At 44.3% G+C, this 24,369-nt stretch overlaps 1 protein-coding gene across 6 annotated transcripts in view; it reads left to right on the forward strand.

The window, feature by feature from the left end:
• Positions 1 to 575: 575 nt before the first annotated feature.
• ATL2 (atlastin GTPase 2) overlaps positions 576 to 24,369 on the forward strand; it is a 58,645-nt gene continuing 34,851 nt past the window's right edge. For all 6 annotated transcript variants that reach the window (XM_002709913.6, XM_002709914.6, XM_089326540.1 and 3 more), the window contains exon 1: positions 576 to 723. In XM_002709913.6, coding sequence (XP_002709959.1) covers positions 606 to 723 — 118 coding nt within the window. In that variant the 5' untranslated portion in view covers positions 576 to 605. The remainder of the gene's footprint in view (positions 724 to 24,369) is intronic.

The raw sequence follows: 24,369 nt of genomic DNA on the forward strand, positions 1-24,369 counted from the left end.
CAGGAGGGCTACGGCATGGACTGCTAAGAAGCCGGGGGAGTGGATGCGGAGCTGGGGGTGGGCGCGGACGGGAAAGGATAGCCTTACAGACTTGTGTGAGGGCAGCAAAGACCAAGAGAAAAGCCGGGCACGAGCAACAGCTGGAGGGGTGCGGGGGGCGGGCCTAAGGCTGTGGAGATGAGGAGAAGAAAAGAGTGCCAGAGCCACGGCACGTGCGGGCGCCAATCAACCTCACACGGGAGCGGTGGGCAGAACCGGGTGACTGGGCTGGGAAGGAGGCACCGGGCCCTCCAGAGGTCTTTCTCGGTCTACACAGGCCCGCCCAGCGCTCAGGGGGTGTGGCGCTGAGATCCGCGAGGCTGGGGCGTGGGACAGCAGCGGCGGCGGCCGCGGATTCCCTCGCTCCTCGCAGAAGCGGCCGGCGGCGGAGAGCCAGCGGCCGGCGGCATTGCGGGGGCGGAGCGAGGGAGCCTGCGGGCGGCCCGGGGCGGGGGCAGGCCGGGGCGGCGCTAGGACCCGCCGGCCACCCCGCCGGCTCCCGGGAGGTTGATAAAGCGGCGGCGGCGTTTGACGTCAGTGGGGAGTTAATTTTAAATCGGTACAAGATGGCGGAGGGGGACGAGGCAGCGCGAAGGCAGCAGCCGCACCAGGGGCTGCGGCGCCGGCGGCGGACCAGCGACTCAAGCGCCGAGGTTAACCACGTCTCGTCCACGACCTCCCTAGGTACGGGCCGGCTGGCAGAGGCCGCAGGGCGCGGGTGGGGTGAGGGCGCGGGCCGCTCGGGCTCGCGGGCACCGGCCGCAGGCGGCGGGGTCGGAGTCTCCGGCTGGCTCTGTTCCCCTCCCGCCGTCGCGTCTGCCCGCTGGGCCTAGCCCCGGCCGCGCCCCGTGCTCTCGCCGCGCGCGGCCCGAGAGGGCGGCCCGCGGGGCCTGGACGCTGGCAGCTGGCAGCTGGCAGCTGTCGGGCGAACGGGCGGCGCGCGCGTCTGCGCCCGGCCCGGCCCCCTGCCCGCTCTCCCGCCGCGTGGCTGCAGCCGTGTCCGCCCCGACCTGAGGGGGCGGCCTTGAGCCGGGGCCGCAGGCGCGGGGAGCGGGGAGGTCGGCGGCGCCTGCGCTCGGGACGCGGCCGGGGCGACCCGTCCTCCAGCGGGCACTCACTGATGGGCCCCGCGGAGGAGGAGGCGGGCGGAGCGGTCACCTCGCGGCCAGGTTGGCGAGCTCCCCGGGCAGCCTGCTGGAGGGGACCGCAGTCCGCAGGCCGGGGCTCCTCGGCCCGGGGCCGGTTCGCGCGAGTCGCGCGTGGCCAGGGTTGCAGGCTCAGGTCTAGGTGTCCCCGTGGGCTGTGAGTGCGGGGGTTACTCGTTCCTCGGACGCCAGTGAGGCCCGATCAGACCGCAGGTGTCCGGGGTGAAGTCACCTGACCCCTCGCTCCCCGTTTTTGCTGAATGTGAGCTCCTACTGTCTCCTACTGTATGCGTCCCAGGAGCGCCCCTGCCCCCTCGAAGACGCATTTGCGTTGGCAGCCGGGGGTTGTGTGTGTCTCTCTCGCTCCTGACACCCCTATTTTTAGGAGCTTAGCATTTGATCTTTCGTTGCTGTGAATTGAACGCACGAAATCCTGATTGAGAATTTTCGAGGTAGTTGAAGGCATAAAGTTTTTTACCCCAAGGCTTTTATGCCTCGCCGAAGCCTACAGTCAGGAAAGTGTGGGCAAATTAAAGAATACATCAGGTACATTAAGTGTGATCTGGTGTTTTTAGATTTCTCCTTTCATAATCTGAGAAAGGTTTTGCTGGGTTAAGTTTAGAGCATTTCGATGGAATATTAACCACAAGGCTGCAACTTTACTAGGAAAGTTTATTGGAAGTAGACTTCATCTTCCATGGTAGCCCTTGGACCATACTTTAGGTGATGACAAATTCGAGTTTTGCTGAGACAAAAAGAAAAAGAAAATAAAGCTTATTTTTATTGCCTGCCAACCACAGTACTTGACCGGTTATAGAAACGGTAGCCCTCTGTAGCAAAACAAAAATACTATCGGATGGGTTTCCCCTCACATCTGCGCTCCTTGGGATTTCTGTGAGTAGTTAGATGCTTTGGAATGCTGATGGATTAATTCAGCTCTTTTGGACCCTAGGGGAAGAGGTGTGTGTGATTTTTTTTTTTTTTAAGTTACCCTAGTTTAGTTGTCATTCCAGAATGTTTTGTTATTTGCCTTATTAGGAGAAGCATAGATTTCTGACTCTGTCATGGTTATGAACATCGTTTTTATCCTGTGGTACATTGAAAAGAGATGAGACTCTTGAGACTGTTTAGAGCCCAGCATTCATTAAATGCTCGTGTCTGCTATGATAGGTTGATAGGTTTTTGGCTTTTTATTTATTTATTTTTGAGATGGCGTTGGTGGGGAAGAAGACCTTCACTTGATGATAGCCATTCCTACCCAATGGCTGCCTAAAACAGCCCAGAACCTGCTAATTTGCTCTGAGTCACCCATTATTGCATTAACAACCAAATCATCGTGTTAGAAATGCTGTTGGAAGTCTGAACGGGGCTGGGAAGGACTAGGGACTTGTCTGTGTTTGTGTAGAAACTCTGTCTCCCTCTGCTTTCTGAGGAAGCAGAGTTGGGATGAGTCAGGTGTCACTCAAGTAGTTCAGTAGCAAGATGCTTTCTCACCCGGGAGAAACACTCTAGGAATGTAGGACCTTCCGAAGGCAAGTAAGCTCTCGTTTGATTGACTGTAGGTTTATAGGTTTCTGTAGGTGTGATTAAATGCATTTAGTAAAGGGTTTTGAAATTCTGTGAGAGAACTTGGGGAGAAGTAGGTGCCTTACAGCCAAGGGATTTATTATAGAGAAAATTAACCATGAATGGAAATGAGGTTCTGGCCTTAAGTTGAGTGCATATATGTTGGGTGGTTTTTTTTTCTCCCTTTCAAATTTTGGCTTTAAGATAATTGTTAAGTATTCACAAGTAAAAGTAACTTTCTTAAAATTGTTAGAACTTTCCCAAAATTGTAATATTAGCTGCTCAGAATACCAGGAAACACTGATGAACAACTAGTTTGATGCTGGAGTTCAAGACATATTTTAAAAATGTGTGAAAAAATTGTCTATGCTTAGCTGGCAGTTCTCTTTGACACATACGATTTTAGGAAAGCTTTACTGCAGGCTCTCAAAGTCAGAAGCGGAGAGGAGAAGTTAAGCTGTTTTCGGTAATGATTTACAGCTCTGCAGAAGGAGAGTCCCCCCGGGGTTTTCCTTTTTATCTTTGATGACACACAATGGATTTTGATTTTGTAGTCATTTTGGGTTTTCAGAGCTCAGGTATGTTATTCACCTTCTGGAAAATGTGGACATCATTCACCATGAGGAAGATAGATGTGAACATAGAATAACTGGACTTGATTAATTACTTGAATAAGGTTGTTATCATTTACTGTTCACGCTACCTGTGGTCTAGAACAGGTGAGGACTTTTTCTATAGATTTCTTTTTCTTCAGGATTTATTTATTTATATTTGAAAGGCAGAGATAGAAGGAGAGGGAGAGATCTTCCATCAGCTGGTTTCTCTCCCCAAATAGCCACAACAGCCAGGGCTGGGCCAGGCTGAAGCCAGGAGCTTCTTCCTGGTCTCCCACGTGGGTGCCGGGGGTCCAAGGGCTTGGCCATCTGCTGCTGCTTTCACAGGAGCATTAGCGGGGAGCTGGATCAGAAGAGGAGCTTACAGGACTCAAACAGACGCCCGCGTGGGATACCAGCACTGCAGGTGGAAGCTTAGCCTCCTGTGCCACAGCCCTGGCCTCTTTTTCTATAGATGTAAAACTGGAGAGACATCCAGAAGAAAACACCAGCCTGAAAACATGATGGCAGTAGGGTAATACTTGGTACTTTTATAAGGCATGTGCAACGTCCTGGTTTTTTTTGACAGGCAGAGCTAGAGAGAAAAAGTCTTTTCCATTGGTTCACCCCCCAAATGGCTGCTACGGCCGGTGCGCTGTGCTGATTTGAAGCCAGGAGCCAGGTGCCTCTCTTCCTGGTCTCCCATACGGGTGCAGGGCCCAAGCACTTGGGCCATCCTCCACTGCACTCCCGGGCCAGAGCAGAGAGCTGGCCTGGAAGAGGAGCAACCACCGGGACAGAATCCGGCGCCCCAACCGGGGCTAGAACCCGGTGCGCCGGCACTGCAAGCAGAGGATTAGCCTAATGAGCCACGGCGCTGGCCAACGTCCTGGTTTTGTTTTACTTCCTGAAGCCTTCCTATGAGAGAATGAAGTTGTAGTTCCCATTGGAGAGAGTGAGTGTGATTTTGTTCACAGTCATAGAAACTTCTGTTTGTTTTGGTAAAGACTTATTTATTTGAAAGGCAGAGAGCGAGAGAAAGGGAGAATGAATAAATGAGAATCTTCCATCCCTTGGTTCACTCTCCAAATGGCCGCAATGGCAGGAGCTGGGCTGGTCCAAAGCCAGGAGCCAGGAGCTTCTTCTGGGCCTCCCATGGGGTGCAGGGGCCCAAGGATTTGGGCCAGCTTTCACTGCCTTCCTAGGCACATTAGCAGGGCGCTGGATCGGAAGTGCATCATCCGGGACTTGAACCGGTGCCCATATGGTTCTGAGGCACCCTTATTCCTCATTAAACTTTGGAGGAGGTTAAGGACCCTTCTTGGGTGGACATTATCACATATAATTAGAGGTGGCTGAGTAAAATCTAGTGTAAGTGAAGTTTGCGATCAGACTGATGGGAAGAGAAAATTGTACAGTAAAAAAGGTGAGGCAAGTCATTGAGTGGAGTGGGAATCTTTAAAAAAGGAAGAGAGAAGGTGGCTGTTGTAGAAAGAAGTACAGTTAGTGAAGGAAGTAGAACAGTTCTTGGATAGACATGAAGAAGCATGGAATGCTCAGAAGTTCAAAGCCAAAATAACTATTTTACAGTTAATTTTTCAGGTTACCAGTAAGCATACCCGTGTCCCTGATTGTATATACATATAGCTAAAGTTGGGTAATTTTGCAAGGAATGTGTGTATTGAAGCAGTCACCTTCACTGCCTACTCTGGGACAAATGGCTATGTAGTAATTTGTCTTATGGCAGATGATAGCTACTAGAAACAATGTTTAAGTCATGAAAGACTAATTTCATACACCCTCTATTTTCCCTAGAGATAATGTGACTAATTTTGGATTTGACCTTTTGGCCAGTACAAGTAAAATATGAATCTAGAGAATTCCCTTGCTAACATACCCGTTTAATAAAAATTATTCATACAACTTGTGTTCCCATGATTGACACCAAAATATCAGTTAGTAGCTAACTGGATATTTTGCTAGCCAATATAATAACTTGTTGGCTAAATAGTGTGTAACTGATGAAAGTTGCTTTTCTGGGATCTCTGGTACATGTCGTCTTTTACTACAAAATGCTGTTTTTGGTGGCAGTGTTTCTTTATCAAGAAGGAAGATGGTACAGTGGGAAAAGAACGAGGAATCAAAAGCTGCGTGACTTCACTTAAGCTCTCAGGCTTGAAGCTGTCGTATGTAGTAGTGGTAATTATCTCATAACAGCCCTCTTGTGGAAGCAGATGATAGGTATAAGTGTTTTGCAACATTTTATAGTTAAGCTGTCTCTTTGTGTAAGACAGTAGTATATGTAAGAACGTGCCAGTTTAACTACCTGTGCTATTATATGTTTATATTTGCAATCAAAAGTTTTGATTTTTTTTTCTGACAGAGTTGTTAGTTTGGCTCAGGGTGATGGGCAAGTTTTTAACTTTATTTTTAAAATGCTGATAATATATTCATGATAAGGTTATTGTGAGTATTCATTTAACCTGGTGCCAGTTATCCTATTGGAAGCAGTTGTTACCATAATTTCTGGTTAGGGTGAGATTTTGAACTAAAAATTTTCAGAATGGCTGGCTTGAATTCAAATTTTAAACTAAGATAAATATATGTATTCATGCTTCTTAACTATCTTCATTTCAATAAGCATGCATTTAAGATAATCAATGATGCTACAAAGTAGTTTTCTGGACTTGTTTATTCGAATTATAAGATTCTTAGTTTAAGATTAGTCAGTTTCAAAGTGTAGTGTACTTTTTTTTAAGATTTATATATTTATTTGAAAGGTAGAGTTACAGAGAGGCAGAGAGAGAGAGAGAGAGAGATTGAGAGGGAGATTCTACCCACTGGTTCACTCTCCAAATGGCCACAACATCAGGAACTGGGCCGATCTGAAGCCAGCTCTTCCACTTGGGTGCAGGGACCCAAGGACTTGGGCCATCTTCTACTGCTTTCCCAGGCCATAGCAGAGAGCTGGACAGGAAGTGGAGCAGCTGGGTCTCTAACTGGCACCCATATGGGATGCTGGCACTGCAGACTGGTGGCTTTATCCCTATGCCACAGTGCCGGCCCTGTACCAACTTTTTAAATGACAAATCTGCAGAATCGAATTTGGATCTGGTATGTACAGGGATACCTTAAAAGATTGCCTTGAAATCACCACTGAGAGTGAAGTTAATTAAAACCTTTTTATTGCCTTCATTCATTCATTCTTTTGTATTAGAGTCATGGGTTGTGATTAGAATGATATCTTCAACATTGTAATTAAAAACGAAAATTTGTAAAATTAATTTTTTTATTTGAAAAGTAGAAAGCCCGGGTGGGGAGATATCTTGTATCTTGTATCCCCTGCTTCACTCTTTAAATGCCAGTCTGAAGCTGGGCCAGACTGAAGCCAGGAGCCAAGACTCCAGTCTGGGTCTTCTACTGTGGGTGACAGGAATCCCACTACGTGAGCCAGCACCTGCTGCTTCCCAGGGTGCACATTAAGCAGGAAGCTGGAATCAGGAATGGAGTCTGGATTCAAAGCCAGGTACTCCCGATATGCTACGCAGGCTTCCGGGAGTTGTTTTAACCTCCACACCAAAAGCCTACTCCTAACTAAAAACTTTGGCGTCCTGTAAGCTTCCTGTTATCTTCAGAATGCGTTTAGAATGGAGACTTGGATTTTAATGTGAGATCTCTAGTGTTTATCTGTCACATTTTTCCCTTCCTGGTGGTTGATATCTACCTTATCAAACTTAGAGTCTTTATAACTAAGGGGATGATGCCTGTACAGGCACTTCAGAAACTAAAACCTATTAAAAAAAACTTTGGAGGTGGGAAGTGGCACATTAAATGAGCTGCTGTTTTCATATCCATGAATGGATTTATGGGATATCAAAAGTTGGATTCAGTTCATTTTTGCCAGAGAGGGGTGATTTTTTTTTTTTAACTGGTAAATTGGAGAGAAGTTTTGACAGGAAAATCACCTTTGTTCTTAAGTATATTTTGAAAGCAGTTATTAAATCTTCAGAAATTGCTGTCTTATTTCCATCAGCACTTTAATTTTTAAATAGATAAGACAGTGTTTAGAGTTGAGAGCCATATTATTGCAGGAAGATAGCAGTGTACTTTGTGTGTTGTTTTCCCCCAAATAGCTAAATTCTGAAGTAGGCTAGCAGTTCGTGGGAAAGTTTAGTGATGTAGCTGATACCAAATATCTTGTTACAAGTAGGTATTATGATAGAGATTTGCTTCCTTTAAGTTACATCTATATTTGTTATTGAGCAGGGCTTTTGATCACAGCTTTTAAGTTTATTTGGATAATGTGGTTGTTCTTACCTAAAAGCTAAGTGGCTTTTTTTTTTAAGATTTCTTTATTTGAAAAGCAGAGGGAGGGAGAGAAAAAGAGAGATCGATCTTTCATCCCCTGGTTCACTCTTTTTTTGTTTTTTTGCCAGCCTGTGTGCGGCCTCCACATTCACTTCCGGGGGCACCCGCAGGCCCCCCCCCCCGCCCCCGCCCCAGGCGACGAGGCTCCTGTTGCTGTGCGCACCCTATTGGAGCCTGGCCATGGCACGCGGCGGCTCCGGGGTTGGGGTGCGCGCCCCTGGTTCACTCTTGAAATAGCTGCAACAGCCAGGGCTGGGCCAGGACAAAACCAGGAGTCAGGAACTCCATCCTGGTCTCCCACATTGGTGGCAGGGGCCCAAGCACTTGGGCCATCTTCCACTGCTTTCCCAGGTGCATTATCAGGGAGCTGGATTGGAACTGGAGCAACTGAGATTGAACCAGTGCTCAGATATGGGATGCCAAAGACACAAGTATTGGCTTAACCCTCTGCAGCACAATACTAGCACTGCCCCCCCCCCCCACATATACCCCCAAAATAAAAAAGGATTTTTTTTATTTCAAAAGTGAGACGTCTTTGCAGATATTTCTCTCTCTCTCTCTCTCTCTATATATATATATATATATAAAGATTTATTTATTTGAAAGAGTTATACAGAGAGAGAAGGAGGGGCAGAGAGAGAGAGAGAGGTCTTCCATCCGCTGGTTCACTCCCCAGTTAGGCGCAATGGCCGGAATGTGCTGATCCGAAGCCAGGAGCCCGGAGCTTTCTTTTGGGTCTCACGCAGGTGCAGGGGCCCAAGGACTTTGGCCATCTTCTACTGGTTTTCCAGGCCACAGCAGAGAACTGGATAGGAAGTGGAGCTGCTGGCTCTTGAACTGGTGCCCATGTGGGATGCTGGCACTGTAGGTGGCAGCTTTACCCGCTATGCCACGGCACTGGCCCCTGCAGATACTTTGGAATCACAAATTTAAAAAAAAGAAAAATACAGTCTAGTGGTAACCACTGTTAGCATTTTAGTGTTTATTATTTTTAAATACCTAATTTAATTTTTTCCCAAACTGAGATCTCCTTGTTAATGTGCTTTTGAAAAAATCTTCATTATTTTATTTTGATGTAGAGAGAGAGGGGAGAGATCATGTGTCTGCTGGTTCACCTTCCAAATGCCTGCAACAGCTGTGACTGAAGCCAGTAGCCCAGAAATCAATCCGGGTCTGCTCTGTGGGTGGCAGGAACCCAAGTACTTGAGCCATCATCTGCTACCTCCCAGGGTTCACATTAGCAGGAAAGTGGATCTAAAGTGGAGTAGCTGGAAGTGCCAGCATCCTATCTACTATACCAAATGCCCATTTCTATATTTTGCTTTTTCATTTAATATCGTATTTCACCACGTGATTGTATAATCTCTATAATTTTTTTATTTAAAATTTTTTTCTTAGTTTTAAAAAATTTATTTGAAAGGCAAAGAGAGAGTCAGGTGGACTTAGAGATCTCCCATTCACTTGTTCATTCCCCAAATGCCTGCAATAGTTGGCTGATTCAGTGTGAATCTCCCATGGGGTGACAGGGACCCAAGTACTTGAGTCATTCATTACCTGCTGCCTCCCAGGGTGCACATTAGCAGGAAGTTGGAATAGTGGTGGTTGGAATTCGAACCCAGGTACTCAAATTCAGGTTGTGGACATCTTAATCACTGTACCAAATGCCTGTGTCGTTGTTATTGTTTATTTGCGAGGCAGAGTGAGAGAGAGAGAGACAGAACTCCTGTCTACAGGTTCACTCCCCAGATGCCCTCAACAGTGAAGGCTGGGCTAGATGGAAGCCAGTAGCCCAGAACTCAACCCAAATTTCCCAGGAGTGTCAGGGACTCAAGGGCGTGAGCCATGAGCTGCTGCCTCCCGGCATATGCCGTAGCAGGGAGCTGGGATCAGAGGCAGAGCTGGGGCTCAAACCCAGGCACCCTGATATGGGATGTCGGCGTCCCAGGGGGCATCTTAACGACCAAGCACCTGCCCTAATTCTCTCATTTTATTGCCAGAGTATGAGCATCTGCCCAGTGCCCAGTAGTGTGGTAGAAGGAAAGCAAGCTTAGGAGCACTCAGTTTCCTTAATTAAAAAACCTACTTCAGAAGTTTGAAAGATAAAGTCCCTTCTCTTGAGGGCTGGAGAAAACGTAAGGGATTGGAATTAGCTTTCATTTGGGATTTGAGAGGGGAGTGGGACAGGCAAAAAGAGGACTATACTTAGACACAGAACTTGCTTTCTCCCTTGATGTTATTTGACATACTGTGTACTTACCTTATAACAAGGCTTTTCAGTTGCTTGTAATGAATATGTGCATACAAAAGTGTGGCAATACATGTTCCAAAAGTTCATGTAAACTGGAGGTCATTTAAACTTCATGAATACTTGTGAGTTAAATTTATTCTTAGATTTGTAAGTTCAGAAGTAGAAATTACTGCCTGCTGGTTTTGTTGAAAATATCATGGAGGAGAGTGGGTTTTGTTAAGCTTTGAAGAGTGCACTGGTGGATCGTCTAGAGCAAAGCACTTTCATAGGATGCACTACTGATTTGGAGATATAAAGGAAGTATGGGAACCTTTTTACAAAGTAATTTTAAGCATTTGTCCCTGATTTCTAAGAATTTGCAATCTAAAAGGATGCTTACAAAGTATTTTAAAGCAGTTAGATAGAGGTAACTGAGAGATGAAATGAAGTTAGAGCATATTTAATAAAAAGAATATGAGCTGTTTTTCAGTAACCAAGCAGAGCAAAGAATTGATTTAAATAACTGGATAATTCCTGGAAAAAGTAGCCCAAGATGTGACTTAAAAACTGTGGCGATGTGTTTCTCCCTACCCATTTTTGAGCGTGTGTATTTATTTACCAGAAGGAATCCTGACATGAGCTGTAAAATTGCCAAACTAGGGAAAGGACAGGAGACTGTAGTGGGAAGCTCTCACTTTCTTACCTTTTGTTTTTTCAAATTAGTCACATTTTATCTAGTTGGAAGGATGTTTGTTTTTGGCACCATTCCCTTCATTTTACAGCTGCTCTTGTACTAAGAATTTTGCCTGTGTTGAGCCAAGTCTGGAATTTGAGCGAGTGCTTTTCTTTTTTTAAACTGTTGCTGTAGCAGTCATCTGAGGTAGAGAGATGTGGTAAAATAGAATTTAGAGTCTTATTTCCAGAATCTTGGCAAGTCTGTTTTTGAGATTTGTTATGATAACCCTGTCTAAATTTAAGTTTGGATGTGTGTGTGTGTATGTGTGTGCATGACTCTTACTAACTGGTTATCCCAAGTTTCATAGCTTATTTATTTTTTTTTGTGAGTTTTATAGCTTGAACTTCCACTAAGGTAATTTTTGTGCCAAAAAGGAATGATTAACTATTTGCCTGAGTCAAAGAAACCTGGAGTTCTGATGGATTCCTTGCAGTCACTGTGCCAAAAAATACTTCTGGAAATGGAAATGTATTACATGTTGCTTTATAAAGGCTTATGTGAAAAGAGAATGTCTATAGAAAATGTAGAATAATTTAACGTTAACTGTTGCCTCAGCCAAAGAAGGCTGTCTCAGGAACTAGCTCTTGAGTGCACCCCTTTTCATTTTTACTGTCAACGTCTTGACTTGGACTTCTCATTTAATACACGAGTTCTTGCAGTTGCCTTCTATCTCATCGCCCTGTTTTTAGGCTCTCATCACACTTAGGATTCACTCATGACTTTCAGTTTACCTCTGTAGTACAGCTTTGATCTTATCACTCCTCTCTTCCCAAATTTTCAGTGGCTCCCTTTGAGGGTAATGCCCAGCATTCTTAGCCTACACCTTTAAACTTTTTATTTATTTATTTATTTATTGAAAGGCAGAGAGAGAGACTGACAGACAGACCTCCCATTCTCTGATTCACACAAATGCCTGTAATTCTGAAGGCAGAACTGGGAACTCCATCCAGGTCCCCTGTGTGGGTGGCAGGGACTCAAATGCTTGAGCCATCATCGGCAGCAGGCTTTCTGTTATGGGATGGCAGCCTCCCAAGCAATGTCTTTTTTTTTTTAAATGTTTGTTTATTTATTTGAAAGAAAGGCAGAGTTACAGAGAGGCAGAGGCAGAGAGAGAGGTCTTCCGTCCGCTGGTTCACTCCCCAAATGGCATTGATGGCCGGAACTGGGCCTTTTGAAGCCAGGAACCATGAACTTCCTCCTGTCTCCCGTGAGAGTATGGGGTCCCAAGGACTTGGGCCATCTGCTGCTGTTTTCCTAGGCCATAGCAGAGAGCTGGATCAGAAGAGGAGCAGCCAGCACCCATATGGGATGCCAGCCCCACAGGCAGAGGCTTAGCTCACTACATATACTACATTGCTGGCCCCTCCAATCAATATCTACACTTTTTTTTTTTTTTAAAGATTTATTTATCTGAGAGGTGGAGTTGCAGAGGCAGAGAGAGAGTGAGAGAAGGAGAGAAGGTCTTCCATCTGCTGGTTCACTCCCCAAATGGCTGCAACGGCTGGGGCTGGGTCATTCTGAAGTCAGGAGCCTGGAGCTTCTTCCAGGTCTCCCATGTGGAGGAAGGGCCCAAGGACTTTGGCCATTTTCTCTGGCTTTCCCAGGCCATAGCAGAGACCTGGATCTGAAGTGGAGCAACCAAGTGTTGAACTGGCACCCATATGGGATGCTGGCTCTGCAGGTGTTGGCTTTACCCGCTACGCCACAGTGCTGGCCCCAGGATTTTTTTTTAAAGACTTATTTACTTGAAAGAGTTCCAAAAAGAGAGAAAGGGAAAGAAGGAGGGAAAGAGAGAGAGAGAGAATGAGAGATTGAGAGAGAGATCCTCCATTTACTGGTTCACTCCCCAGATGATTGCAAGAGCCAGGACTGGGCTGGGCTGAAGCCTGGAGCCTGGACCTTCATCCCAGTGCAGAGACTTGAGTACTTGGGCCATCCTCTGATGCTTTCCCAGGCATGTTAGCCGGGAGCTGGATCAGAAGTGGAACACCTGGCACCCATATGAGATGCTGGCATCGTAGCCTGTCGCTTTGTCTACTATGCCATGCTGGTCCAGAATTTTCTTTCTCTGTGTTTCTGTTTGTTTTGTGCACTACTAAATCTCCAGTTCCTAGCTCCATGTCATAGGTGTTGAGTGACTTTTATTTAAGGAATAAAGGCCTATGTACCTCCAATTTTAGTCCTTTTACCTCCTCCTCATGATAATTTGGTGGTTGTTAGTGGGGTGCTTATTTAAAATGTAGATTCCTGGGCATCATTACTTATGCACAAATCAGACCCCGAAGGTGGGTCCAAGAATTTTTTTTTTTTAAGATTTATTTGTTTATTTGAAAGAGTTACACAGAGAGAAAGAGAGAAAGAGAGGTGCTCCATCTGGTGGTTCACTCCCCAATTGGCCACAATGGCTGAAACTGTGCGATCCGGAGCCAGGAGCTTCTTCCAGGTCTCCCACGTGGGTGCAGGGGCCCAAGGACTTGGGCCATCTTGTACTGCTTTCCCAGGCCACAGCAGAGAGCTGGACTGGAAGAGGAGCAGTCAGGTCTGGAACCAGCGCGCAGCGGGTCTCGAACCAGCGCCCATATGGGATGCCGGTGCTTCAAGCCAGGGCATTAACCCGCTGAGCCACAGTGCTGCCCAAGAATCTTTATTCTGAGCAAGCCACCAGGTGGTAGTTCTTAAGCTTTGGTGTGCATTTGGCTTACTGTTTTACTGTGTGGCTGTGGCTAAGTAAATATTTATGGATGCATTATAACTACATTAAAGTTGAATTGACAATTCAGTAGCAAATACCCACCCCCCATCTTGTCTGTTAAGGAATGGATGTGTATCTGTAGGTGTGATTATTTTGGTTATTCTAATTTTTGTTCCTTAATCCAGTTTTAGGGAGCTAAAAATCTGAAACACCAGATGTCAGTCCACCTCTCCCAAACAAAAACAAGCCTTTTAAACCCACTCGTCCTCTGAACTTGTATTTTTTTACTCAGGAAAATAGATGAGATGAGCTAATATTAGGGATTTATTTTAAAATATAAGCATCACTCAAAACATGGACTAATTTGAGTATCCGTACTTTGGTTATATCACTGGAGAACAATGATTGATCTTTACAAGAATTATTCTGTAACACTGAAAGGAAGTTTGCTATGTGGAAACGGCATTGATTTAAAGTAAAAGGACAGGTCTTGATACTTGTAGCACTTCTTAGCTGCAGAATCCTGAATTTTTAAAAACATGTTTCCTGAATGCGCACATCTCCTCTCCCTGAGATGGGGTTAATAGCTAAGTCTCAGGGTCGTTTTGTTTTGAGGCTTACTTCCCTAGAGCTGCTATAAAGACATTGTGTCATTCCATAAATCTAAGTTGCCTTCCTTGGGGAAGTAAATTCAGAGGCAACTTACAATGTTTCATTAAACACAATTGTAACATATTTCAAACTTAGAAAAGTGACACAGAGGGATAAGATAAAATAGATGGCCAAGTGCCATTGCATACATTCGATATATAATATTTGCCATGGTGGTGTGAATTCTTTTTTTTTTTTTTTAATTTATTTATTTGACAGAGTTACAGACAGAAAGGGAGGGAGAGAGAAAGATCTTCCATCCTATGGTTCACTCCCCAAATGGCTGCAATGGCTGGAGCTACGCTGATCCGAAGCCAGGAGCCAGGTGCCTCTCTTCCTGGTCTCCCACGTGGGTGCAGGGGCCCAAGCACTTGGGCCATCCTCCACTGCTTTCCTGGGCCACAGCAGAGAGCTGAACTGGAAGAGGAGCAATTGGGACTAGAACCTGGTGCCCATATGGGATGCTGGTGCCACAGGTGGAGGATTAACCTAGTGGGCCATGGCGCTGGCCCCTTGAATCCTTTTGAAAAGAGAAATAAATGTTAGAGTATGGTTGGAGGATTCTTTCAATACCCTTCCATAGATAAACACCTGTCCTGAAGGTGGTCTGTGTGTTTCCTACTTTCCCAATTCTGTATTTATATATGTATATAGTTCATAAATAATATGTAGTATTTTGCTCCATTTAACAGATTTTAGTAAGTGGTTCAAATATGTATTCTTTTGTGACCTGATTTCTTTTTCTTTTTTTTTTTAAAGATTTAAAATGGGGCCCAGAAAAAAAAAAGAAGAAAAAAACGTGTTTATATGAAAGGCACAGTTACAGAGACACAGAGCAAGCAGGAGAGCAGGAAAGATAGAGCGCTTCCACCTGCTGGTTCACTCCTCAAATGGCTGCAATGACCAGAGCTGGGCTGATCCAAAGCCAGGAGCCAGGAACTTCTTCAGGGTCTCCCACATAGGTGCAGGGGCCCAGGCACTTGGGCTGTCTTCTGCTGCTTTCCTTGGTGTATTAGCAGGGAGCTGGATCGAAAGTGGAGCAGCTGGACCTGGAGCTGGCGCCCATATGGGCGCTGAGATGGCAACTTTACCTGCTACACCAAAGTGGCAGCCCCTGTTTTTGTTTTTCTTTCTTTCTTTATTTTTTTAAGATTTTATTTTATTTATTTGAAAGGCAGAGTTCCATAGAGTATATATATAGAGATTTTCCATTTGTTTTTTTTATTCTGCGTATGTAGTTATAAACAAGGAACCATATCACTCCCTTAGGATAGGACCTGCACTGTGGCATAGCGGGTGAAACCACTGCCTGCAGTGCTGGCTTCCCATAATGGGCACTGGTTTGATTCCCAGCTGCTTCACTTCCTATTCAGTTCTCTGCTGTGGCCTGGGAAGTAGTAGAAGATGGCCCAAGTCCTTGGGCCCCTGCACCCACTTGGGAGACCCGGAAGAAACTCCTGGCTCCTGGCTTCCGATTGGCCATTGTGGCCAACTGGGGAGTGAACCAGCAGATGGAAGACCTCTCTCTGCCTCTGCCTCTCTTTTTCTCTCTGTGTAACTCTTGACTTTCAAATAAATAAATAAATGTTAAAAAATTCATCTAGGGTATAAACAAGTACCTAAAAAGGTTAAGCTAAAAATATTAAAATATGAAAATAAAAAAATATGCTAGGATTGTGTGCTTTTATTCTTTAAAAACCTGGACCACAGAACAAAAGTCTTATTTCCCTCCCATTCTCTCCTTCCCCATAAATACCTAAGGGTAGGTTTAAGACCCTTTTTATATCTCGACTTGAGGTGAGATTTTCTGCAAGATTACTCTTTAGAAAAAAATGGAGAAGAACCCCAATGTTAGGGCTTTAGCGAGGACTTGCAGAATCTAAATATCATGTTTGTGATTTTCTGTCTTATTACTTGGAGCCCCAAGCCATTTATTTTAGCTTCTCTTAACTAGTCAAGAAAGCTGACTTTATAAACTGCAACTTTATCTAAAATATCTAAATTAACATCAGGCTTTTTTTTTTTCCTTAAATACTTTACACTCACACACAGTATATGTTTTAAGAATTGGCTAATATTTAATGAGAAGCTTTGGGAAAGTTTATATACTTAGAGTAATCTAGTTTATATTTTGCTTTATTTATATTTAGATGAATGCATAAAAGCAATTTTTTTGGAACCTCAGTGTCCTTTTAAGTGGGAACAGCAGAAATTCTGTGATATCAGTGTTAGTTTCTATGGAAACAGTAGATTTCAAGTGGAAAATAATATGTAAATCTTACAGGAAAAATATCTTTGTCTCCTGATTTGATAGTAATGGAGGAAAGAGATAAACTACATTGTATACTGTTTAAAGAATTTTTTTTGACAGGTAGAGTTAGACAGAAAGGTCTTCTTTTTCCGTTGGTTCACCCCCAAAATGACTGCTACAGCTGGCGCGCTGCGCCAATCCAGAGTCAGGAGCCAGGTGCTTCTCCTGGTCTCCCATGTGGGTGCAGGGCCCAAGCACTTGGGCCATCCTCCACTGCCTTCCTGGGCTACAGCGGAGAGCTGGACTGAAGAGGAGCAACTGGGACAGAATCCGGTGCCCCAACCGGGATTAGAACCTGGGGTGCTGGAGCTGCAGGTGGAGGATTAACCAAGTGAGCCGTGGTGCCGGCCTGTTTAAAGAATTTTTTAAATCCTGGATATTTTAGGATGTTTTTTTTTTTGCCAAAAGGGTTATGAGGGTAAGTCTTTGATAACTGACATTGTTAATAGGTCATTTTCTGGAATCTTTAAAGTTTTTATTTTTGCAATTTGCTTTGTAGTTCTAATTTTATAAAAGAAATTTAACTTTATAAATTTATTTTTTTTTAATTTTTTTATTTTTTGACAGGCAGAGTGGACAGTGAGAGAGACAGAGAGAAAGGTCTTCCTTTGCCGTTGGTTTACCCTCCAATGGCCGCTGCGGCCGGCGCACTGCGCTGATCCGATGGCAGGAACCAGGTACTTCTCCTGGTCTCCCATGGGGTGCAGGGCCCAAGCACTTGGGCCATCCTCCACTGCACTCCTGGGCCACAGCAGAGAGCTGTCCTGGAAGAGGGGCAACCAGGACAGAATCTGGCGCCCCGACCGGGACTAGAACCCGGTGTGCCGGCACCGCAAGGCAGAGGATTAGCTAGTGAGCCGCGGCGCCGGCCTAAATTCTATTTTTTTAAAAGAGTTATTTGAGAGGCAGAGTTACAGAGAGATGAGAGACAGAAGTCTTCTATCCTGTGGTTAACTCCTCAAATGGCCTCAACGGTTGGAGCTGGGCTGATCCAAAGCCAGGAGCCAGGAGCTTCTTCTGGGTCTTCTATGTAGGTGCAGAGGACCAAGCCCTTGGGCCATCCTCTGCTTTCCCAGGCCACAACAGAGAGTTGGATAGGAAGTGCAGAAGCAGGGACTAGAACCGGCACCCATATGGGGTGCTGGCACCACCGGCGAAGGCCCAACCTACTAGGCCACAGCACTGGTTCCTATAATTCTTAATAATAGTTTATAATAGCAAGTTATGAATTGAAAAATTTTCCTTTTAATACTGGATTGGCTAATAGTTGCTTCTGTCTGTCAAAAAAATATTGGAATTTGTTTCATTGTATTCTTACCTAGCCTGCAGGCAGCGTGAGTCTGGAAGGTGAAACCCAGCACAGCTATAAAAAGCTCAGCCAGATGACTGGTGATCACTGTAGAGCAGTGGTTTCTAACTAGTTGTATGTCAGGTGAACATTTTAAAACATTTTCTACTTTTTTTTTGTACTTTACATAGAATCCTCAATAGGTAGACTAGAGTTCTGTTTTTTGTATCAGTTAGCAGTCTTCCAGGAAGCATAAAACACTATAGTTTAGCTTGAAACTTTTCTTTAACATTGTTGTAGACTACATGAAGTGAAATAAAATGCATAGTATTTACATATTGCACACCTATAAAATATTGTGACCCTTGTTACTCTGTATAGTCTTAGGGCCAGCAATTTTAGCATCATTTTAGGGTTAGAAATACAATTTGAAGCTTCAGTGAAGATTCACTAAGTCAGAATATGTATTTTAACAAGATCCTAATGTGATTTGTATTCATGTTAGAAGCTGGAGCAGCAGTGCTGTAGAGTAAACAAAACTAAATGAGAAGACCTGGCCCTGTTCTCTTCTCATTGTTCTAGTCATATATTTTCCTTTTCTTTAAAATATCCAGATTTGGCTTCACAGCTATAAGGCCCCTGTGAGTGGTATTAGATTGTATTTTGCATACTGAAGCTAATTTTTAAACACAGACACCAGAACATGAATATCCTCACCTGTCTTTGATAAGTATATTAGGAACATGATATGAGGGGATTTTTTGTAGAAAAATTAAAAGGTAAAGATAAGGGCCAGCAGTGTAACACAGCAGGTTGAGCTGCTGGCATCCCATAATGGCAGTGCTTCTGATCCAGCTCCCTGCTAATGCTCCTCGGTGGGCAGTGGAGGATGGCCCAAGTTCTTGGGTCCCTGCAGCCATGTGGGAGACTCAGATGGAGTTTCTGGTTCCCAGCTTCAGCCTGGCCATTGAGGCCATCTTGGGGGTGAAGCAGCAGATGGAAGATCTCTCCCTCTCTCCTCTCTGTGTAACTCTGCCTTTCAAACAAAAAAAAAGATATCAAAGTAAAGATAAAAATTAAAAATATAAATTTTATTTTTCAACATATGCCTTACCAAGTTCAAGATACTTTGCTGCATGATGATAGCAGCCATTTAGCCCATTCCTGAAGAACTGATGGTTTTGGGAATTTAGCCATGTCAGTGCAGTCTTTTTTTACATGAGTAACTGAAGAAAAAGTGGATATTCCTTAGAGATAAGATTGGGAAACAAGACAAAAAAATGTCAGGAGTAGCCAAGTTAGGAATGGAAGGTGGATTGATTTCCCACTAACCCCCACCTCCACCCCCAAGATCATTTATCTATTTGAAAGGCAGAGCAACCGGAGATTAGAGGATAATAGTTTCCATCCGTTGGTTCACTTCCCAAGTGTGTAACAGCTGGGGCTGGGCCGAACTGAACCCAGTAGCCAGGAACTCCATTCAGTTCTCCCTTGTGTGTGACAGGGACCCAAATACTTGGGTCATCATCTGCTGCCTTCCCGGGCACCACATTAGCAGAAGTTATCTGACAAGGAGTAGTCAGGACTTCAAACTAGCACTCATATATGGAATGTGGCTACCCCAAACAATTGCTTAACCTACACCACAATGCCTGTGCCTGCCCTTGTTTTAAGAAAATGAATTGGGGGAAGCTGGCACTGTGGAATAGTGGATTAAACCTCCGCCTAGGACACTGGCATCGCATATGGGTGCCAGTTCTTGTCCCAGTTGCTCCTCTTCCGATCCGGCTTTCTGCTTATGGTTTGGGACAGTAATGGAAGGTGGCCCAAGTGCTTGGGCCCCTGCACCCATGTAGGAGGCCTGGAGGAGGCTTCTGGCTCCTGGCTTAGAATCTCCCCATCCTTCCATTTCAGCCATTTAGGGGGACCTCTCAGTCTCTCCCTCTTACTGTAACTCAAATAAATAAGTAAATCCTTAAAAAAAAAAAAAAAAGAAAAAGAATGAGTGGGAACATTGTTGTAGTGGAGAAAGACTCTTTGTTGAAGCTTTCCTGGGTGTTTTTATGTTAAAGCACTGGCTGACTTTCTCAAAACACCAATAAACACATGTTTTCATTATTTGGCCCTCTAGAAAATCAACAAGCAACATGCTTTAAGTATTCAAAAAAGAAAAAAAACTGTTGCCATAACCTTTACTCTTGCTTTTGCTTGGACCGAACCACTTCTACCTCTTGGTAGCCATTGCTTTGATTGTCTTCAGAATCATAATGGTAATGTCATGTTTCATCTCCTGTTACTTGAGGAAATGCTCTGAGTCTCATCCCACTTGTTGAAAAACTTGTCTGCAGGTGATCTGGGTACAACAGTTGTAGTACGAATGCAACAGAATGCTTGCTGTACTTCAATTTTTCAGTCAGAATTGTGTAAACTTAACCAGTTGAGATGTCTATGATGGTGGCTATTGCATGTGTGTGTGTTTTTTTTTTTTTTTTTTTTTTTTTTTTAGATTTATTCATTTATTTGAAAGGCAGAGTTACAGAGAAGCAGAGGCAGGGAGGGGGAGAGAGGTCTTCCATCCTCTGGTTCACTCCCCAAATGGCTGGGCTGAACCAAAGCCAGTTGGTTTGAGTCCTGGCTGCTTCTGTTCCAATCCAGCTCTCTGCTGTGGCCTGGGAAAGCAGTAGAAGATGGCCCAAGTGTTTAGGCCCTTACACCTGTGTGGGAGACCCATAAGAAGCTCCTGGTTTTGGATCGGCTCAGCTCCAGCCTATGTGGCCATTTAGGGAGCAAACCAGCAGATGGAAGACCTCTCTCTCTGTCTCTCCCTTTCTCTGTAACTCTGTCCTTCAAATAAACATTAAAAAAACAAACAAACAAAAAACCAAAAAAACTGGCCACATGAAACCATAGCCAACTAATCTAGGTGAAATTCAAGTTAACAAAGCTTTCTTGCTCAGTGGCTTTTGTTGCTTTTTACATTTTAAAGAAACCTACTAACCCTTCCATGGCAGCAGGAATGAAACTAGTTGTTGTTGTTGTGTTTTTTTTTTTTTTTAAAGATTTATTTATTTTAATTGAAAGAATTAGGGAGGGAGAGAATGAGAGAATGAGAGAGATCTTCCATCCACTGTTTCATTCCCTAGATGGCCACTGTGGTCAGGGCTGGGCCAAGCCAAAGCCAGGAGCTTCTTCCAGGTCTCCCATGTGGGTGGCAATACTTGGGCCCTCTTCCACTGCTTTTTCCAGGCCATCACCTGGGAGCTGGATTGGAAGTAGAGCAGCTGGGACTTGAGTGTCAGTATGGGATATTGGCATTGTAAGTGGCAGCTTTACCTGTTACACCACAGTACTGGCTCCTGTTTGTTGGTTTTAATAAAATTACCAGTCCCCAAATTGGGTCATTGTAATATTCTAGCCCTTACCAATTATGATTTTTTTAAGGTGTTTTACATGGTAGAACTTCATAATTTGTAATTTTTATTGTGACTTTGTGGCAGTAATGCATACAATTCTTGAATTGCTAGAGGTATTTCCATAAGAAATTATCATATTTGCTTTTAAAACAGATAAAGATAAGTGAGGATTCCTGAGTAAAATGTTTGAATTTCATTATTTCAAGAAGTATTCCACTGAATGTATTGCTAGGGTAGATTTCTTTTCTTTTCTTTTTTTTTTTTTTTTTTTTTTAAGATTTATTTATTTGAAAGTCAGAGTTACACAGAGAGAGGAGAGGCAGAAAGAAAGAGGTCTTCCATCTGATGGTTCACTCCCCAGTTGGCTGCAACGGCCAGAGCTGTGTCAATCCGAAGCCAGGAGCTTCTTCCAGGTCTCCCACATGGGTGCAGGGGCCCAAGGACTTGGGCCATCTTCTACTGCTTTCCCAGGCCATAGCAGAGAGCTGGATTGGAAGACGAGCAGCCGGGACTAGAACCAGTGCCCATATGGGATGCTGGCGCTTTAGGCCAGGGCGTTAACCCGCTGCACCACAGTGCCAGCCCCTAGGGTAGATTTCAAGGGCACTGTTCTAGGTGCCAGGAGATAGAGTAGTCAAAACAGTGATTCTTTTTTTTTCTTTTATATTTAAAATGTTATTTTTTTAATAACATTTTACATAATTTACCTTATTTGAAAGGCAGAGAGAGACAGAGGTGAATCTTACATCTGCTGCCTTATTCTCCAAAAGCCTGTATAGCGCTGGTCCAGACTGAATCCAAGAGCCTGGAATTCAGTTTCGGTGTCCCATATGGGTAGCAGGGACTCGAGTACCCAAGCCATCAGCTGATGCCTCTCAGAGTGTTCATTAGCAGGAAGCTGAATTGGAAAGAGTAGTGGGGACTCAGTGGAAAACCAGGCACTCCAGTGTGGAATGTGGTGTCCCACACAGCCATCAGATGCTGCATCAAGTGCTCACCCTCTGCTTGAGATTCTGACTTCAATGATACACGTTCTATGGAGGGGCAGCTTACAGATACAAGTGTAAATAAGTGAAAAAAGATTTTCTTTGTGTTTTGAAGAGGGCTGTAAAAAATCAGTTTTGTTAAGTGATAACGTTGTCTGTGATTTAGATTGAGTGGGCAGGGCAGATCATACTGAGGAGATACCATTGGAGCCGGGGTGGGGCTGGATGATGGAGATGTAAGTTATAAGAATTTCTAGAGACAGAGCTGAGCATTCCTGACAGGGCAATACAGGACAAAGATTCTAAGGTGGGAATTAGATGTAGCCTGTTCAAGGAGCAGCAGGAGGGCCAATTCACCTGGAGTTTTAGGCCTGAACCAGGAGTGTGTTAGGAATGTGACAGGAGCCAGATCACATTGAACTATGGAGACTATGGTAAGGAACTTAAGGCTTTTTTTTTGTTTTCTTGTTTCCGTTTATTTCTGGTGGTGGTGGTAAACTAATTTGAGGGATCTCATAATTGCACTGACAATCTAAAATAAGTTCTTACATAAATATTCAAAGGATAGATTAAAGTTATGGGAGTGTATAAGAGTACTAAACTTGATTGGGAATCTCAGGGCAGATTCTTGTTCCTGTGTAATGATATTTAAACTGAGACTTAGGAATAAGTATAAATTAGAGGAACAACATGGCAAAAAGAATATTCTAGGCAGAAGAATATGGTGAGTGAAGACTGAGTCTAGAAAGAGCTTAATAGCATACATATCTGAAGAAAGGCTGGCTTTGTCCTCTATAAAGAGGGGTTGGAGGGCAGTTTGGAACAAGAGGGATTGACAGTCTTATAATGCATATGTATGATTTCAGTCATTCGTCCTGTAACAGTGATTTAAAGGAGAGTGACCTGACTAAATTTAATTAGACTGTTACTTAGTTACTACTCTGGAGATTGGATTGAGTTGGGAAGGGAGGGCAAGAGTTACTAATGATGGGCGATCAGTTAGGTAGTACAGTCCAAGTGCAGACGATGGTGGTGGTGGTAACAGGATGGTATCAGTAGAGGTTCTGAAATGAAGAAATCTTAGAAACATGGCTGTTGCTTAGATTTAGAGGTAAGGAAGAGGAGAGAGGTGTTAAGTACAGCTCCCGGGATTGTACTTGAGCAAATGGATGCATGGTGGTATCAGTATATGGTTAAACCAGTCAGTTGAAAATCACTGCAGTGTAGGCTGGCGCCACGGCTCAATAGGCTAAGCCAGCACGGCACACCGGGTTCTAGTCCTGGTCGGGGCACTGGATTCTGTCCCGGTTGCCCCTCTTCCAGTCCAGCTCTCTGCTGTGGCCTGGGAGTGCAGTGTAGGATGGCCCAAGTGTTTGGGCCCTGCACCTGCATGGGAGACCAGGAGAAGCACCTGGCTCCTGCCTTCAGATCAGCATGGTGCGCCAGCCAAAGCGGCCATTGCAGGGTGAACCAATGGTAAAAGGAAGATCTTTCTCCCTGTCTCTCTCACTGTCCACTCTGCCTGTCCAAAAACAAAAACAAAACAAAACAAAAAAAAATCACTGCAGTGTTTCAAGGTATAAATGAAAAGCTCTTGTTGGATTGACTATTTTAAAACTGCTGTTACCTTAATAACACCTATATGCATAGTACTTCCTATGTACCATGAATAGTTCAGCTCATCCTAATGGCAACTTTATGAGGTAGGTACTTGTTATTAACCCGATTTTACAGGTGAAAACACAGACACAGAAGTTAGGGGCATACATTTCGATAGTTGTACTCCTTAGCATATGGTGTTAGCAATTGATTAAGCTTGTGAACTTTTTAGGCACACAAGTTGCATGCCATCATTTATCTGAGCTTACCTAAAAATACATTAATCTGGGATTTGTTTACCTTCATTCAAATTTCATACCTGGTGGTAGCTGTATGCCATTCAAACAATGATAATATCCTTTTTTTTTTTTTTAAAGATTTGTTTATTTGAGAGACAGGGTTATGACAAAGGGAGAGAGAGATTTTCCATCTACTGGTTCATTCTCAAATGGCCGCAATGGCTGGAGCTGACCTGATCCAAAGCCAGGAGTCAGGAGCTTCTTCTGGGTCTCCCATATGGGTGAAGGGGCCCAATCCCTTGGGCCATCAGCAAGGAGCTGGGTTGGAAGTGAAGCAGCTGGGACTAAGCAGGCGCCCACATGGGATGCTAGTGCCGCAGGCAGAGGCTTAACCTACTATGCCATAGCACCGGCCCCCATAATATCCTCTTAAATTAGATATTGATTGCTTTTATAATCCAAAAATTCTCCTTTGAAATTGTTTGCTCTTTATAACGCATTGTCACTGCAGCACAT

Source organism: Oryctolagus cuniculus, chromosome 2, assembly GCF_051225735.1.
Source record: "Oryctolagus cuniculus isolate XC-2025 breed Fujian yellow rabbit chromosome 2, ASM5122573v1, whole genome shotgun sequence".
NCBI lineage: Eukaryota > Metazoa > Chordata > Mammalia > Lagomorpha > Leporidae > Oryctolagus > Oryctolagus cuniculus.